General features: G+C 34.5%; 1 protein-coding gene across 6 annotated transcripts in view; it reads right to left on the bottom strand.

Annotated features, from left to right (window-relative positions):
• Nucleotides 1–220: 220 nt before the first annotated feature.
• LOC106176436 (serine/threonine-protein kinase MRCK alpha) overlaps nucleotides 221–16,767 on the bottom strand; it is a 40,505-nt gene continuing 23,958 nt past the window's right edge. The window contains exons 22-43 of one of the 6 annotated variants that reach the window (XM_087004437.1): nucleotides 16,155–16,292; nucleotides 15,272–15,467; nucleotides 14,410–14,481; nucleotides 14,095–14,159; nucleotides 13,623–13,762; nucleotides 13,284–13,365; nucleotides 12,822–12,965; nucleotides 12,578–12,650; nucleotides 12,272–12,334; nucleotides 11,987–12,067; nucleotides 11,524–11,850; nucleotides 10,888–10,995; nucleotides 10,575–10,655; nucleotides 9,995–10,092; nucleotides 9,533–9,617; nucleotides 9,225–9,333; nucleotides 8,462–8,554; nucleotides 7,441–7,549; nucleotides 6,942–7,122; nucleotides 6,220–6,380; nucleotides 4,900–4,965; nucleotides 221–2,995 (exon numbers count right to left, since the gene is read on the bottom strand). In XM_087004437.1, coding sequence (XP_086860563.1) covers nucleotides 4,927–4,965; nucleotides 6,220–6,380; nucleotides 6,942–7,122; nucleotides 7,441–7,549; nucleotides 8,462–8,554; nucleotides 9,225–9,333; nucleotides 9,533–9,617; nucleotides 9,995–10,092; nucleotides 10,575–10,655; nucleotides 10,888–10,995; nucleotides 11,524–11,850; nucleotides 11,987–12,067; nucleotides 12,272–12,334; nucleotides 12,578–12,650; nucleotides 12,822–12,965; nucleotides 13,284–13,365; nucleotides 13,623–13,762; nucleotides 14,095–14,159; nucleotides 14,410–14,481; nucleotides 15,272–15,467; nucleotides 16,155–16,292 — 2,445 coding nt within the window. In that variant the 3' untranslated portion in view covers nucleotides 221–2,995; nucleotides 4,900–4,926. Of the gene's footprint in view, nucleotides 2,996–3,842; nucleotides 3,902–4,899; nucleotides 4,966–6,219; nucleotides 6,381–6,941; nucleotides 7,123–7,440; nucleotides 7,550–8,461; nucleotides 8,555–9,224; nucleotides 9,334–9,532; nucleotides 9,618–9,994; nucleotides 10,093–10,574; nucleotides 10,656–10,887; nucleotides 10,996–11,523; nucleotides 11,851–11,986; nucleotides 12,068–12,271; nucleotides 12,335–12,577; nucleotides 12,651–12,821; nucleotides 12,966–13,283; nucleotides 13,366–13,622; nucleotides 13,763–14,094; nucleotides 14,160–14,409; nucleotides 14,482–15,271; nucleotides 15,468–16,154; nucleotides 16,293–16,767 lie in introns of those variants that run through there. The other 5 variants (XM_087004439.1, XM_087004438.1, XM_013558814.3 and 2 more) reach the window with 5 other exon arrangements.

The raw sequence follows: 16,767 nt of genomic DNA, 5'->3' as shown, positions 1-16,767 counted from the left end.
GTCAAGAGTGTAATACTCCGCCCTCGTTGAGGTAAAACAGAAAAGTAATTTACTGCTCGTAATAAAATGAGTTGGGTGAATAAATTAAGCGAAAATATTAAATTAAAATACTGATGTGATTTAGAAGTGGCTCAAAATTTCAAATCTTGATTAATCTAACCAACACAGGCAATCTTGCATTGCAAGTTGCAATTAGCAATTTGACAAAACAAGAAACAAATCACTGTATTATGATTTATTAAAATGATTTCCATTATAACAAAACAGCTTGTCTCCATTCACAGACAGCAACATTTTGCAATATCTGCACAATGATATGCATAGCTTGAACACAAATAAGCCTAGACTTTCAATATCAACATGATTCAAGCGTATCCAGATTAAAAGAAGTTTAGCAAGGATTAATACCCTAATAACATGATTATAGTTATATAAATGGTCTTTTGAAGACTCAGTAGCATTCTAGTACATCAGCTTTACACCACACGTATTAGATGCAAGCAAAGGTTTGTAGTAATTTGTTTACTGATGTGCAGTGGCATTTATGCAAGCAGTAGTATTGTGCTGGGATTCAATTGCACTTAAATGTTCCCTGAAGTTCAAAATGTTACATATACATGTATCCTTCATGGAGTGTATCCTCCCAGAAAACCTATTTAGTATATCATATTTTTCCAAATAAGAACAACTTTTGTTATTAAGACTGCAATGAAGGTGGAATTTGAAGAAGCTTGAACTTACACTACTTTTTCTTCTACAGGATGTTCAATCTCCACATGTCCCATATCCTTTTTTGGCTTGGATCTTTATCATATACCTCAATGTTTACAACTTTTCTTATACCTCAAATGTTCAACAGTGACTTGTGGGAAAGGACAAACTTAAGCTAAGCATACATTTAACTTCATGGTGTGTATCACTTAACACCATCATGATAATAATAATAATAACAACACTGTTCAATTTCATGTGTTCGCTGTTGAGAAACAATATTTGTATATTTTACATGCAATGAAACCATCAATAACCTTATTAATAAGTCAACAAGTGAGCCAGTGATAAAAACAACATGGAAGACTCCGTTGATTATCCATATAACAATCTGCTGAACTCCAGTTCCTGTTAACCATCTTATCCCTTCTGTTCATATGCTATGGAAAAGGCTCCTATGTTTTAATTTTTGTGTTAATTCATAAGAGTAAAAAATCCTTCTATACATTAAACTATCATCTTAAATCAAAAACTGCCATCTATCTTACACTGTATGCTATCCGGGGTCTAGCAGCAACAAGCCTGTGAGATACAAGTGATCAATATCAAAATTTTAAGTATGATCAGATATGAAGAAAAACACACACCTAAGGTTACATTTTGTGAAATCATTCAATACAACTGTGACAGATGATGCATTGTTTTACAAACACCTGTCTGACTTCTTTTCACAAATGTTAACATTATTTAATAATAGCAATTATGCAATCACCTACATTTTCAATTCAAACACAATTTCACCTTCTTATTAGCTAAAATCTCAGTCCAATACAGATAGATGTGTGTACTAAGTGTTAGCTACATACAATAAACCTACCCTCAGTAATAAATATGCTCCCTCCCATAGAGGTGGGTTGTTAATTGGTATAAATATATGCTACACAAATGTACACTTTTTACAGATTCCATTCCCTTTTTAACACATTACAACATCAAATATCTGTCATAACATGGCAACTCATAACATATTATAACTGGTTTACATACAGTAACCCCCCTCCCCCCAAGATATAATTCAAATATTTATGTTATTAACCCACCCCCTCCCACTTTTTCTGAAATGTGACTTAATAATTTTAAACATGCCTCTGTTATACAATGCATAATGCATTTGTAACATGTATATATTCATACATAAATTTGTTGGTATATATACATACATATACAACAGTAATTTTTTTCCAAGAGAAAAAGAAACTGCTTAATTATGCCGTTAGTCTGAAAGGATAAATGCTTAGCTTGTTATAAAATGTAAGTCAGCTGTGTTCATTCTCTGACTAAATGTTTTGCTCTACTCGACTTCCCATATCACAAAGCAGGAGTGACAAGTTTCATAGACAAACACAAGAAAAGTCAGATTTGGTCCTGGTATCTTTATCTCACATTATATCAGAGTTTCCAGGTACATCCCCTCTAGTCATTGCTAGTCCTCAAATATGAAGAGCACCTTACTCTCACATAATATTCCCTGTGCTGTGACCAATGTTTACTGTAACTATAACAGCAGCCAAGAAAGCCAAATGCACATATGAAAATATGTAATTTCTCCTAAGCATGCTGTCAATGTTACAAAAGAACAGCACAATGGAATTTTAACCATGTCTTGACCATGGTGACAATCCCACTACAAGAAAACCACATACTGAAAACAGATTCTATGAGCAACCATTTCTAATTCTTAGTTTTAGTTTGTAGGATCATCCCATTGTTATTGGCATTTAACTTGTCTCTGCATTCTCAGTGGCTTGCAGTCCCTCTGCCATACCCCTGTTCCATCTGGACATTGAACATATTGCAGTTCACAACTTCATTTTGATGCCCTCCTTCAATTAGAGAGTAAATATACTGCATTTATCTGTCTCACTGTGTTAGCTTTTACCATAAGGATGCTTCATATATACCAAAGTGCAGTTTGTTTCTGTTAGCATCTCAACAAGGAGCATCATATTCTCTGCACTGTGCAGTCCATGTAGTGGCCCTTCCAAATAACAGCAAGTCACATGCAGTGGGTGGCCGTGCACTCTCTACACAACTACACAAAGTCTTTATGACAGCCTTCTCAAAGAAGAAAGGACACAGAATGCACTGTTTTTTCTTTTCTACTTAGTTGTTAGTCCTCGATGTAACTGTGACGGTTGGAGCCGGGCTCTGTGGACCCACTGACAGTGCTGCTTGTGTTGGAGATCACAGAATCGCGTTTATTCTGTTCCATCTCCTGATGACCCTAGAGAGAAACAGAGACAAAAAATACACTTATCATCATTTTATAACAGGATTCACGAACATCAAAAGCAATGGTTAGACAGCAGCATTGTCCTAAGGTCCTTAGGACTTGGTTTTACATGTATAAAGTATTCTTAAATGCACTAGAACTCCCGATTAAGACCCTGAAAGCAGAGCATGTAGGTTATCATAAAGAAAAGACACACTTAGAATATACTGAATTGTACTAAACAAAGTGAGAAAGAGAATATGACACGTAACAAAAACTTCTTCTTAAATTTCTTAATAAGGTAAAATATTTTCTATGTTAATTTAATTCCACTCAAAGACTAGAGCAGCAGCTTTAATCAAAGAGAACAGCTTTTAGTACTAACATAGAGAGAAATAGCCTGCCTACATCTGAACTAAATTAAGCCATTTTGCTAAGAGGATGCCACACATGAAATGCTTACAAAACTTTAGCAGGAAATAGTATTCTAAGTTACTTGAAAAGGAATTCAGCCCAATTATTAAATTTGAAATTGTTGTGAAGTCCCATTGTCTGCCCAAACAACATAAAAAACAATGTTTCTCAACATAAAAAGTAAGTTATTCAAAATCTTATATATACATACTAGTGGATAGTTGAAAAATTCCAAATCCAAATTACTGGGTCCTTGGATAACAAACTGACTGGTAGCATTTCAACCCAAAATGTGGAAGTATCTCACTTCAGATTATAATTTGCATAATTTCATGACAATTTCTGTATTTTGACATGGAAGTCTAAATCATCTGCAACTCTCATACAGAAAATATTCAGCACTTCATGTGTGGCAGCTCAATGTTGTTGACATATAGGTACTAACCACTGAATTATTGGCACACATGCTAGTCTAGGCTAGACTGGGGTGGAATAGATCCGCATCTATACAAAATGGGAGGAGCCAAAACTTAACAATGGAAACAAATGAATGAGCCCTACTATGCTATAGAAAAGTAATCAGAGATTCCCTATGTGCAGCTGAACAGGGTGCTAATTTTGATAGCATTTAAAGGAAAAGAAGACAGCATGTGAAAAAAATTTGATTAGTTAGGCCAAGCAGAGAAGCATGCAGGGGTCATTCTGTATATTGGGAAGTGTTCATTCTGGTTACATTAAAGATAATACAGGGATTAGACCCAAGTGGCATATTAATCCATGTCTGATAAATATTTCAAGTCTTAAGCAGTTATCAGTTTGCAGCAAGATGCAACTTATCGGACTGCTAATGACTGCAAGTCGATGCATCACCTTTATAAATATATGATAACTTCACAACTTTCACCACTTCCATTTGCAAATTATTTCCTTAAGTATGCCACTTGAGAATAATAATCCTAAATAACAGTAAGGATAACATTTCCAACTGCAACATGTAATTGCTATGTTAAACAGGACACAACATCAAGACTATCACCCTTCACTTCTGAAAAGAAAGTAATGGATAGCAATACATTAGCCACATGCTGTTGTTTAGAAAGAGAACTCCCAAGACCAAACTCTCACCTAAACAGATTTGTTAAAATATCATGCTAGTCTCAAGACCAGAAATAAAGATTTTTATTATAATCACACCCCAAGTAAAGCATTCACATCTCAAGCATATTGAGTTTGTATAAGATCAAGCTAAAATGTCACCTGATTCCTGATATAGCCCATAAGAAAATAAATCATATTAAACAGTTACATACAAGTGTTATAACATACCTAGAATATATTTCAAACAGTAAAAATAGTCAACTAATTGTAACCCTACACAGAGAAGAGGGGGCAAAAAAGGGGACACAAATAAAACCAGAGTTAGTAAAAGAATCCTGCTCAATTTAATAATTCTGCATGCTATGAGGCCTGCTATATGGCATGCTGGCATCCATTCCCATTACCTTCCATGTTAGTTACACAGCAAGGGTTTACATTCTGGTCGTTATGCTGTCAGGTTCCTCATCACTCTAAGAACGAATGAAATCAATGGGATCTTAAGGAAATATCTTATAAATTTTTTATCTGAAGACTTAACAGTTGTAACTTATTCCCTTTTATGCTTAACCTGTCTTAAACAGAATGTGACAGTCTTAAATATAATATGACAGTATGGGGAATCAGAGTGACTTATGGAGGGGGTATGGCCATTATTTTTTTTTCCTAATCTGGCAAATAATTTACTATGGGTAATCAAAAGTGATAATAAGGACAAAGAAAGAGAAGAAGGTGAATAGTAGACAGAAGCATCTATTAGATCATAAACATGTTCCTACTCAAGTAATTTTTTTTCACATAATTTCTGAATAATCATACTTGCAATAATCTTAAATTATTCATAGCTGAACAAGTTCAATCAAATAAGGTTATGTAATTATATGGTGCAGCTCATCTTACAGCTAAGATCCTACAAAGGAGTAGTAACTGTCTTCATGATTTCATATGGGCCATTATTGATTATCTTACTACATTTACCTTTTGTATCAATTTATCACAAATTGTTGAAAAATGTGGCTATTACCAGAAAGGCTACACATGTTGACAATAATAGAGAAAAGTGAAAAGTTATGTTATTCACTCTTGTGCCCTCTTATCTGCTACAGAAGAGAACAGAACCACTGATACATTAAAGACAATAATAAGCACTGTTGTCTCAGTGCACTGCAGAGAAAAGGCTTGAAGAGATGCAGACTGCTGAGAAAGGAGAGAACATTTGATAATTTCATCATGTTTGCCTGTGCAGACTAGTACACTACTTACTATAATACTTTGTATGGTAGTGCTATCGTTTGACATTTATACACATACAAACAATAACTTTGAGCTACTACGTCACATGTATTGACGAAGGTTTAGATCTACTATAAAGTACACATGAACAATTATTTACTTTGTGTGTAGAACTTTGCAGACGAGAGTAAGAAAGGAAAAGTTGCTATAATTAGATATTGGGAAAGAAGAGGGATGCTATTTTTCAAATGCAGTCAAATAACTTGAACATTATTGTCATACTATTCTGAATCAATGCTGAGTTAGACATCTTTAAACAATAAAAGACCAGAACTGATGAAATTACCAAAATTAAAAGACAGTTATGTACTTAATCAGTGACAGCAAATATCAATACATCTCTTAAACCCATCTCTGGACTCGTTTAATAACCTTTTTTTTTTTTAAGTTACACATTGCAATTCTTTAGTGCATTATGCACATTATATTTGTACCTCTTGTATGGGAGAAGGCATTTGATTGGCTGAGTTGCCTCCAAACTGTTCTTGTGAGGAGAGGGATGAGCTATCTGGGGAGGCAGAAGCCACGGAGGAAGAGACAAGATAGGGACTGCCCTGACTACTACCGCTGGGGGATTCATGGCGCACTGCAGAGCCTACAACAAAAACATTGGAAAAACAAAACATGCTAGTTAGCAAATATGTGGAAAATGAGTCTGGGTTCACCCTTGCACGAATTTTTAGTACATAATGAATCAATATGTTTAAATGACTATTTAGCCACATCGATTCAATTTCTAATTTAAAAAAAAAAAAAAAAAAAAAAAATTTGGCCACAGGTGAGATCATTTAATGCTAGGGTGAACCTAGGGAATTTATTTCTCAAAACAAAACATCATATGCTATGATTCTACTTATGTTTCAAAACATTCCAGACAAGCAATTTGTGTATAAAGGTGACATTCAAAATCTCTGACAAATGCTGGTAAAAAAATGACGAAAGCTTTTATTGTGACACTGGTTACATATGCTGGTGCCTTGGTACTGGGGGGTTCCCATGCAGGGTTTGTATGCAAGGTATCAAGTGAAAAAACAAAATGTCACGCAAAGTGCAATATGTACAAGTCTTCGCAACCTTAACAGTCTTCTATATTTCCTCATAAAATCACCAAAGCACAGCAGGAACAGCACTTGAGTTGAACTTTCTTTTTACTCACCATTGTACTGTGGCTGCATGCTGTTTGGTCTACTCCCACTGCCACTGCCACTACTTCCACTGCCACCGCTACCACGCACATGGGCTGCCTCCTGCATTGCAAGGACATTTGCACCAAAGTTGGGCTGGAACATGCTCTTCACCCGCTGCACTTGAGCATCATCTAGACCTTGACCAGAGCTCTGTTATGACAAAGTATATGCACATTCAATCAAGTAAAAATGCATTACTAAGGTTTTAAGCATTCCTTGCATAATAGCAATGTAATCAGGATAAGAATTTAAGTTATTGTATATTGAGAAATTCTTGAGATTCTCAAACCATAAATATTATAAAACTGAAATTATGTTTATTATACCTACTTATCAGAGTTATATATTATGATATAAATATCAAAGACTTTCTGCTCACAAATAAACAGATATACATGTTGGGGAGAAAAAAATCAAATACAAAAATGTCCACATCTATTCACTTATGTCAAACCTCTGTTCACTTACTGTGGGCAAGTCAATGAGCATCTTCATTCCTTGATCAGGACCCATGTGAGCTATATGGCTGAAGTTGGTAGGGGCAGATATCAGTTTGGAACGTCGATCTGAAGCAGACCTGTAATACAACAAAAGAAAAGACTGTATACATAGTAGGATTTAACCTGAATGTATGTGTTAGTTAAATGTTAGCTGATGAAGAAAGTATGGCATGACAAGGGCTCAAACTAAACTCCATGCTTCAATCAGTCTCTGAATCAAGTGTATTGTGGGTAATGCTGGGTTTCTAAAAGCTGCAGCAATTCTCTTTTCAACAAAAAGTTTTTCTTTTTCTTACCAATTTTTTACAAGTAAATAAAATCACCTATTTTTATTTATCCACCACCAAAGTAATAATAATAACCAATTCATGCACTTCCAAAATTTTTCCATATGATCGCAGGACTCCAATCAAATTGATATGAAAACATCTCTCATCTGTCACTATAAACAACCTACTAGCAAATCAGTGGGATGCTAAGTTGCCAATAAGGAGGGAGGCTAAAGCATTCTAATTCAATGTCCTGGAGCAAGCACTTATTTCAGAGTATACCAGAGACCGCTGCCAGCAAAGCTGTAGGTAGATATATCCCTATTCAGGAAGCTAGGGTTCAAGCACATGTCCTTGTACACAGTTAGTCAGGCAAATCCCAAGGCAATTTGAAGAAATTGAAAATGTGGTCAAATTCTCCTGTCTCAACTTGTACCAATTATGAAATCTTACACATTTAATTATATGATATGAAAGTTATACAAACATCAAATCAAAGGTGAAATATTCTCTAGAAAACTATACTTGGGTGGGAAATCTAATCTTGTTTGGATGTTAAGGGAAAGGACTTCGAGCAAAATCTGCTTGTAGTTTCTATCACAATTTTCTTGTAGTTTCTGTTAAATTGGTACTTGACATTACATGTACATGACAGGAGAATCTGTTTACTAATCTGCGCCCAAGGAACACACTCAGTAGCCAGCTATACTGTTGCTGTACCTATGAATCATTGTCACAGTTTCCTCTTTCCCGACATGTGCCACATGGGCAAAATTGATGGGAGCAGAGATCATTCTGGAGCGCCTGTCAGGACTAGAGAGGGGAGGAAGAATAAAAACACAAAAAACATGGTTATAGCAGTGCAAAAAATCACATAAAGAAATAAGGAGAAAAGGGTCACATTCAAATGTGTCGTCCTTTAGCTATCAATCAAATGAATGTGGCCATTGAGTTATCTACTAATTAGATGCCATAGAAAAACAAAATGACAGTTACCAAAAGACTTCATTCACTTTGTAAAAACATTGATGATCTCGACTTTACTAACATTGGTTAGTCATAGATGAAAATTAAAACACAGCAACATATGTTACAAGAAAGAAAATGTGATAAAAATACTATTATTAACAGGAACAAGGGGAAAAAAGTTGCAAAAACACCCAAATGTACAAAATTTATAATTGTGTAGCATGATCTTCACCCATTCTTTATAATGATAATCAAGAAATGAAATGGTCGCAAATAGCTCAAAGTTGTCTTGAAAAACACTTATTACTCATGCATAACACAGCATGCATTACAGCAATCCTAACAATTTACAAAGTGCTACATATTTGAAGCAGTACGCACCAGTAGCTGCACAATAACAGCAATGAAGTACAAGAATCACAAATTCTATGTAAGCCTACCGAAAATACCTAAATAAAAGCACACAAAAAAAGTGAAAACAAATACAGATAAAAACATTAAGAACTATACTTACACTTGCTTAGTGAGTTTCTCTTCTTTGAAGGAGAATCTTCGCTTGGATCGATTTAAGCTACGTCCTTTGCCATTAAGCATGTCTGGGATAGCAATTCGATCTTCCTCTTCTATAACATTTAAATTATATTTCAAAACTTAAAATCTAAATTTCTTTATTCCACAATTGTAATGTAACATATTCAAAGAAGAATCAAGTGCAACCAAATTAAAAGAAAACATAAAGCATATACATTTGTATCACAAAACTTCCTTTCTTCACACAATCTAATAATCTATAACCATTTAAGAAAGTTGTCAGGAACTTACCTGATTTCTGGTGTATATAGACCAAGCGTGGTGTATCAGAGACAAGGGGCAGTCCGATGGCTCCATCTCGACACAGAGGTCGCAGCTGTAAACGAAAAGTTACAATAAAGATATACATTTCAGTGACACATCACTTAGCTGAGATAGTGGGAACATCATTTCCAAGAAATGCTTGCTCCTTTAAGATTCCTGTAGTGACTTTTTTCTTCAATTCTGATATACATTTCTTACCAGTGTCTAGAGAAAGCTACAAATAAAACTAAACACCAAGTCACAATACATCAGTCAATGTTTTCCAATTTGATGTTAGTAATGACAATGAGAATGCACACTTTTATGAATGAGTTAACAAACTACCTATATCACAAGGCTTATTTTAAGTGGTGGCTAAAATGGGAAAAGACACAAAGTAAAACCATAAGTCATTTTGGTTTTCATCATCCCTGTTCTGGTCTGTCTCACCTTTTTCAAACAGATGGTTTGAATCCACTCCTCTGACCTTGTATCAAATACAAAAGCAGCCTCCTCTGCATAACAGGTTAAGTATGGTGCATTGTAACCTGGAGGAAACCAACAACAACACTGTTACTACCATAACAACATCTTTACAACAGTCAGTCACAGAACAAAGACAAAGAACGAAGACAACATTTCCTCTTGTTTTGCTGCATTATTATTATTTATCATTATTTTTCTTTTCTTTCTTTCTTTTCTTTTTTGCAATAAAACCCTTTTTCACTCTAAAAATACAAACAAGATCACTATACCACAAAACAAAAAGGAAAAGAAAGATTTTCTGTCTTTAGTTCAGCCACGTTGGCTTTCTAGGAAATACAGGGCTATTTACTCCTTCTAAAAAAGGCATATCTAAGGATGAGCATAATATGGTGGACAAACATCTTCGGTACTATAAAACATACTAAAATATCATTTGAAATGTTTATGAAATGTTTAAAGAGTCTTCAAGTTTAAAGGTTGAGGTTGAGCAATAAGATGACTTGGATAACACAAGCTACAAGTTTTAGCACACTTCAGTACTTACTAAATGAATGAGGTTGTGCCGGAATCATAATTTCTTGCAATCTTGACCTCTTCCCTGTATTGTCTACATAGATTGCTAGAGCTGAAACAGAAAGACACCAGTACATGACAAGCATCTACACACTGAAGATCAAGTCAAAAGTTACATCTTTACATTTCTGGTGTCAAAATCACTTGAAATGTCACTCACAAAATGATCTTAGGATAATCTCCACAAAAAATCTCATTCATGATTCCTAATGTATATTCCATTCTATAGAATCTCAAGTGGATCAACTGACTACATTTATCATCTCACAATGTTTTTCACTCACTTGCAAACACAAGTAGGTACTCTTTGTGTGATAATTCCACAGCTAGATAGGCATCAACAGGACTGCTTAGTAGAAACTGCAAGGTAGTGTCTTCAGAATTCACAAGGCCTGGAAAATAATTCACAAAAGTTTAAAAGTGAGATGACAGCAATTTAAATACATGTATACTACAAAATTACATTTCAGACATGAAACTCAGCCCTGGGATTTATCAAAAACGAGAGCTACTAAAACAATGACATACTTATTTTAAAATCCTTTAACTAATTAGTTTAAAGTTATTTATTCAAAATAAAGGTGAGTTAGTAATGTTAACAACAATTTCACTTGAAAGATTACTACACGCATGAAAATTTTGTAGTTTTAAATTCAAATATCTTGAGTAAGCATAAAATTTAATATATCTTATTTGATTCTCATGCAGATTTCGATACAGTATTGTATCTATACACTAAATGTAAAATTTCACCGTTCTGGAATTAATTTTTGTTAATATCAATTATTACAATCATGATTATTATAACTGTATTACACTAAAATAAAGTAAAACACTTAAACAAGTAAAAACTGAAAATCTCAACTCATGCTAGCACATAATCACCAAATGTCCAAGATAATATCCAAATCACTACTCACACACAGGAGCACCCTCTCCCTGTATTGTGTAGATGGCAAAACTGGATGGGTAGCCCACGCATAAACGCTCATTCATCATCTCAATGTACTGCACATTGCCTGGGACTAGGATCTCCCGGACCCTCTTATGTCTCTGTTTGGTCCTGGTCAGTTCATATATGACTACAGTTCTTTTGATAGCGACACAGAGACAATTGACTGAGCCCTGGCTGATCAGACCAGTGCATATGGTGGTACAGCCCCGGGTTTCGTTGATTTTCACAGACTCCACCGACTCCGCAGACTCCACTGCGGCCATGGGGATAAGACGAATGTGCCTCTGCTTGCCTGTGGAGAAAATGATATAATACTGATGCAAAGAACAGGTGTCTTATGTTGAGCTTGCTTATGCACGTGCCATTTTTTTCTGTTACCTACAAGGTAACTGGATGTATTTTTTACCTTAACCTCGTACCAGTCTTACCTGATATGACAATAACTAGTTGATCTCTTTGTACTACTTCTATCTGAAAGACGCTCTTCTTGTCACCTATTCTGGAGATTTCTGAAAATAAAAGAAACATCAAACATCACTGCCATCTGAAAAAGTGACCAATTAAAATTACTTCCATAATCATCTACATTAACAATTTTTTTCATTAAACAGTTAAAGAAAGGATTGTTTTCTCTTTCAGATTCCATTAAATATCCAATATCTCATCTGTCATGACTACTTAAGAATCTACTGAGTATCTATGTAATATCTCACCATCTCTAGTCAGGTCTATGCAATGCAGCCCTTCCTCTGTGCCTAGCAACAGTGTATCATGATCTGAAGATAATTAGTTCAAATGGCAATCAGTGCAAATAGATGATAATAGACAGGTAATTATTCTGATAATTTTTGCTTGTATTATTTACAGTGGTTCTGCATTTTTACATGGTAAGTTTGGTTGGCTGGAACTCTTAAGTGAAATAAGTGGTGTCAATTTTGTTTACTTTTGTTTTCTACATTGAAGATATATTTAAAACTGTATCTAAACATATCAGTGCAATCTCCTTTGCTAAATTTTACCTAATATTGCCCCTGATAATGTATTTCTTAGCAGTGATAAGGAACTGTCATACACTTCTTTTGCCTGGAATACCTGAAATATGACATAAATAATTCTTACATTCTGCTGTTGATTACTGTGCTGTTTGTCACTCATTCAAAAAGTGATAAATTATGCACAAGTTGACATAACCTACAATAAAATTGAGTTAACATGCTTGAGGTCTTATGAGAAGAAAAGGTATCAATGAAATGTCACACTTACTGATTTGTCTGGTATCTTATTTTTGCGTAAAATCTTGTGCAGCTCATTCAGTGCCCCGACCCAACGTTGCTTGTCACTTTCATTTTCAGCCAACATGAGCACTGCATGTTTTGATCCTGGTGGATGTAGCTGAGAGGTTGTCACCTAAAATACAGGTTAAACTTAAGACAACAGAAACTAAACAAAAAAAAAACTTGCAGAAATATTTCCCTGTACAACAACAGCTTTGGGTATCAGTGGTTTAAAATCTGGTTATGGAAGAGAAAGCATACGTGCAAATGAAAGTCTGTGTAATGAAATACAAAGACCCTGCCCAGAAAACAAAGAGGGAGAGATCTCTCTCTCATTATATGTGTGAGAAATAAATCTTTATCTACATATTACATAAAATCTATAAATATCTTTCTACAGTGACAACAAACAGGGCTTTTTTTGCACATTTTATCATTAACATGCCCTTACCCTAAATATACATGTGATGTCCCTCCTATTGGCATGGATCACATCTGATTGTAGAACTGAACTAACAGAGAACTCTTCATCCCTACAGTAAAAATGTATATTGATCCATAACAAAAACAAGGGAAATTCACAAAGTAAAAAAAACTGACACCAGGACAGTTCACTATCAAATGTATTGTACAACTTAAACCAAATAACTAAATGATGAACTAAGAAAGAGTACAAATATAATTTTTCATACATTTATAATTATTTTTATTAAGGAAGAGGTATACAATCTGAAAGACTTAACAACAGCAACTACTGTAACATGGCATTCTATGATTTGACCAACTTTACCTCATGTCCAGTACTTGATTAACTTGCACACTTGCTTGTGAGGTTTTCTCAGGATTGATGTCATATAAAAACAGCTTAAAATCACAGACTACAACAAACTGCCTCATCCATCCTTTCTTTATACCCCCTGGCTTGGGTATCTGCAATGTTCAAATTAAAATATAAACAACTATGCAATTACAGCAGTTTTAAGTTATCAATTTGCTCAAGGAATCACTGCTGAGGATTTTTCTATTTCTGACAGGAAAGAAACCCACCAAGATCGTCTTAGTGATTTTCAAATGTAAGGCTTCTAGATATAAAACTTTACCTGATTCAAAACTTGAAGCAGGTCAAGTGCAATGCAAAACACCTATTCAGATTATACTACATGAATTATTTGACCAAACAGGCAACACCAGTTATCAAAATTGATAAATATCATTTTTTTGCAAAAAATACAGATTTCTTTTTTACTGAAAGTTGGACTTACCCTAACATAACCTTCATAAGCAGTTCCTATTCCCTTGGCTGGATCTATTCCTAAAGGCCTTTTAGCTGCAAATTTAAGAAGAATCAATATTTACTCTCCCTTTTACAGTCTGTTTGTTTTTGTTACAGATAAACATGGAATAAAGCCACCAATTTGAGTTTAAGCATTTCAATAATAATTTAAAACAACTGATTTAAATTGAAAAATTAGAAAAGTGCACAGCAACATCTCCAAGGTCTGCAAAAATAAATATACCTTCCTTTACTTTTTATCTCGACATTATATCTATCTATTTCTCAGAAAGTAGAAACTTACTTTGATCCGGAGGAACGGGACACACTTGTGGCGCTCTCTCCGTGCAGAGGACGTGACACGCATAGTGACAAACTGAAACAGTTCACAATGGTAAAATTATATATGTCTTAGAAGACACCAATACTTTAAAACATGCTGACATTAATAATATTAACAATCAAAGGATATAAATATAATTATGCTTGTATATATTTAACTTTTTTTTATCAAGTGTCATTTATTTCTTAATATAACAGATTGAGTCAAACTTTAACATGATTTTACCTCCTTGGTCTCATATTTCTGTTTCCAAAAGTTAACGTTACCACTTTTCTATATAAATTTTCTTAAGTGCTTCAAACATTAAAACTATACATGTACGTATATATAACGCTCTTAAATAAGTGCCAATTCATAACAAACACCATGCAGTTATGTTCTTAGGTTCAACTCTAATAAAAACTTTCAACAATTTTGTTATCATGCAAGTGAATATCCCCATTTTCTAGTCTCTTGACATTTCATAATCACAAAATACTTCCAAAGAGATTATCTTGATAACTATTGACTGAAGATAACATTTTGACAGTGTTCATCATTAACTGGATAATGCCTAATGAGTTTTTAAAAAATTAACAAACAGAAGGGGGAAAAGCAGACAGTCGATAACCTCAGACATTATTTGTCTTGCTGTCTTGACAAACACTGTTAGTCTGTGAACCTTGTTAGCACATATCCATGATTTGTATTTTCAAATGTAGGAGAACACAGTTCCACAAGTTTAAAACAGGCTGTACATGGGTCTATACATTTGTCAGCTAAATTGCACTCACAGAGGCAGAAAACAATGAGATATACATATAGTAATATATGTGTCTAATACCTTCACACACTGTTCCCTGTCTCTGCAGGCCCACCATGAGGGAAGTGCAATGATTACATTTCACTGGAGTGCTGAATGTACGAACAGCAAAACGATGGCTCCGCGGCTGATTCGATGGCTTGATCACCTGTATTGGCAGCGTACGTTTGGGCTCGTCCACTGGATGTGCATTGTTAATGGTCGCTGGTTGTTTTTCCTGATGTACCAAAAAGTTCAAGATCAACACACTGAGTGATGCAGAGAATTTTACAGAGCATGCCACAGGTATTCGAGCTTGTGGACAGGTTTTTTTTCTTTCTCTTCACATGTTTAATATAGCTGAACTCGAAAGCCATTAAGATTATACTTTTTGTGAAAAAAATATGACCTGGTAAAGTATATATTTTTGAGGCTTTTTGTATTGTCAGTAGAAAGATATCACAAAAGTTAAATCATTAAAGTTTTTTTAGTGTTGAATTCATTTTTAGAAAGATTTTCTGAACAAACAGAGCCCACTGCTTAAGCTGAAGCAGAATGGAATGAATGAAATTGCAGGATGACCGCAGCACAATTTTTGTTAGCAGCTTCATCATTTTAAATAAATATAAGTATCGGCATCTCTCAACTTGGGTCAACATCAAGCAAATAATTTCAGTAGGGTAAATTTCAAAGACCCGACGTTTGTTATTACATTTTGACACACTATACAGAAAATGTCAAGCTTTACATCATATTTCAGAGTGCTGAAATACATTCAACGAAACTCAACCAAAAATGACTGTGAAAAATGGTGATAAAGCAACAGGTTTGATGCATGTGTTTCACGCACAAAAAAAGGAAAAAATTAAATTAAATTACAAGCAAACCCAAGATGCTTGAAAGTGAACAGAAGTGGTGCACTTACATCTTTATCAGAAGAATCCTGTAAAGATACACGGTCCCGATTTACGGGTCTAGAGAGATCGCTGTTGCGACTGCCGCGGCTACCGCGACTGCCAATGCTATAGTTGTCTATATCGTCTTCAGAGACATCGCTGGTAGACTAAAAGACATGCAGAAATTTCCAAGTTTAAGTTAAGAGAAAGAAAATTAACAAAATAATGTTTTAAACTACCACACCTAAAAACAAGCAGGAGAAAGGAAGAAGAGGCAGGGTACAATATTCTGGGCTTAACTTCGCACTCTTCTTTTTTTTTTCTAGGACCGTTGCAAACTGAATACGATCTAAACCATGTTTATCAATTTGGTATTTATAAAACTTAATATTATGATTTGGTTAAACAAAATGCTAAGGAAAGCCCAGTTCTTGTTATTATTAACAAGCTCAACAAAGTGTTAAAAAGAAGCTAAATAAGTCAAAGGATTTCAACATAAAAAGTGGTAAACATCTGAAGCAAATTAGTTACCATTACAAATAGTTTATATCAAATTTTGATTTAATATGATTATATCTCCATAATCATAATTAACAAGCCACAACTTTTCAGTGATGCAAAGAGTTGGTATTTAGGAAAGGT

The sequence above is a fragment of the Lingula anatina genome, chromosome 2 (genome assembly GCF_051362555.1).
Source record: "Lingula anatina isolate TDL-2025a chromosome 2, LinAna3.0, whole genome shotgun sequence".
NCBI lineage: Eukaryota > Metazoa > Brachiopoda > Lingulata > Lingulida > Lingulidae > Lingula > Lingula anatina.
The sequence above is the reverse complement of the archived record's forward strand: the minus strand, read 5'-3'. Positions and strand labels throughout refer to the sequence as shown.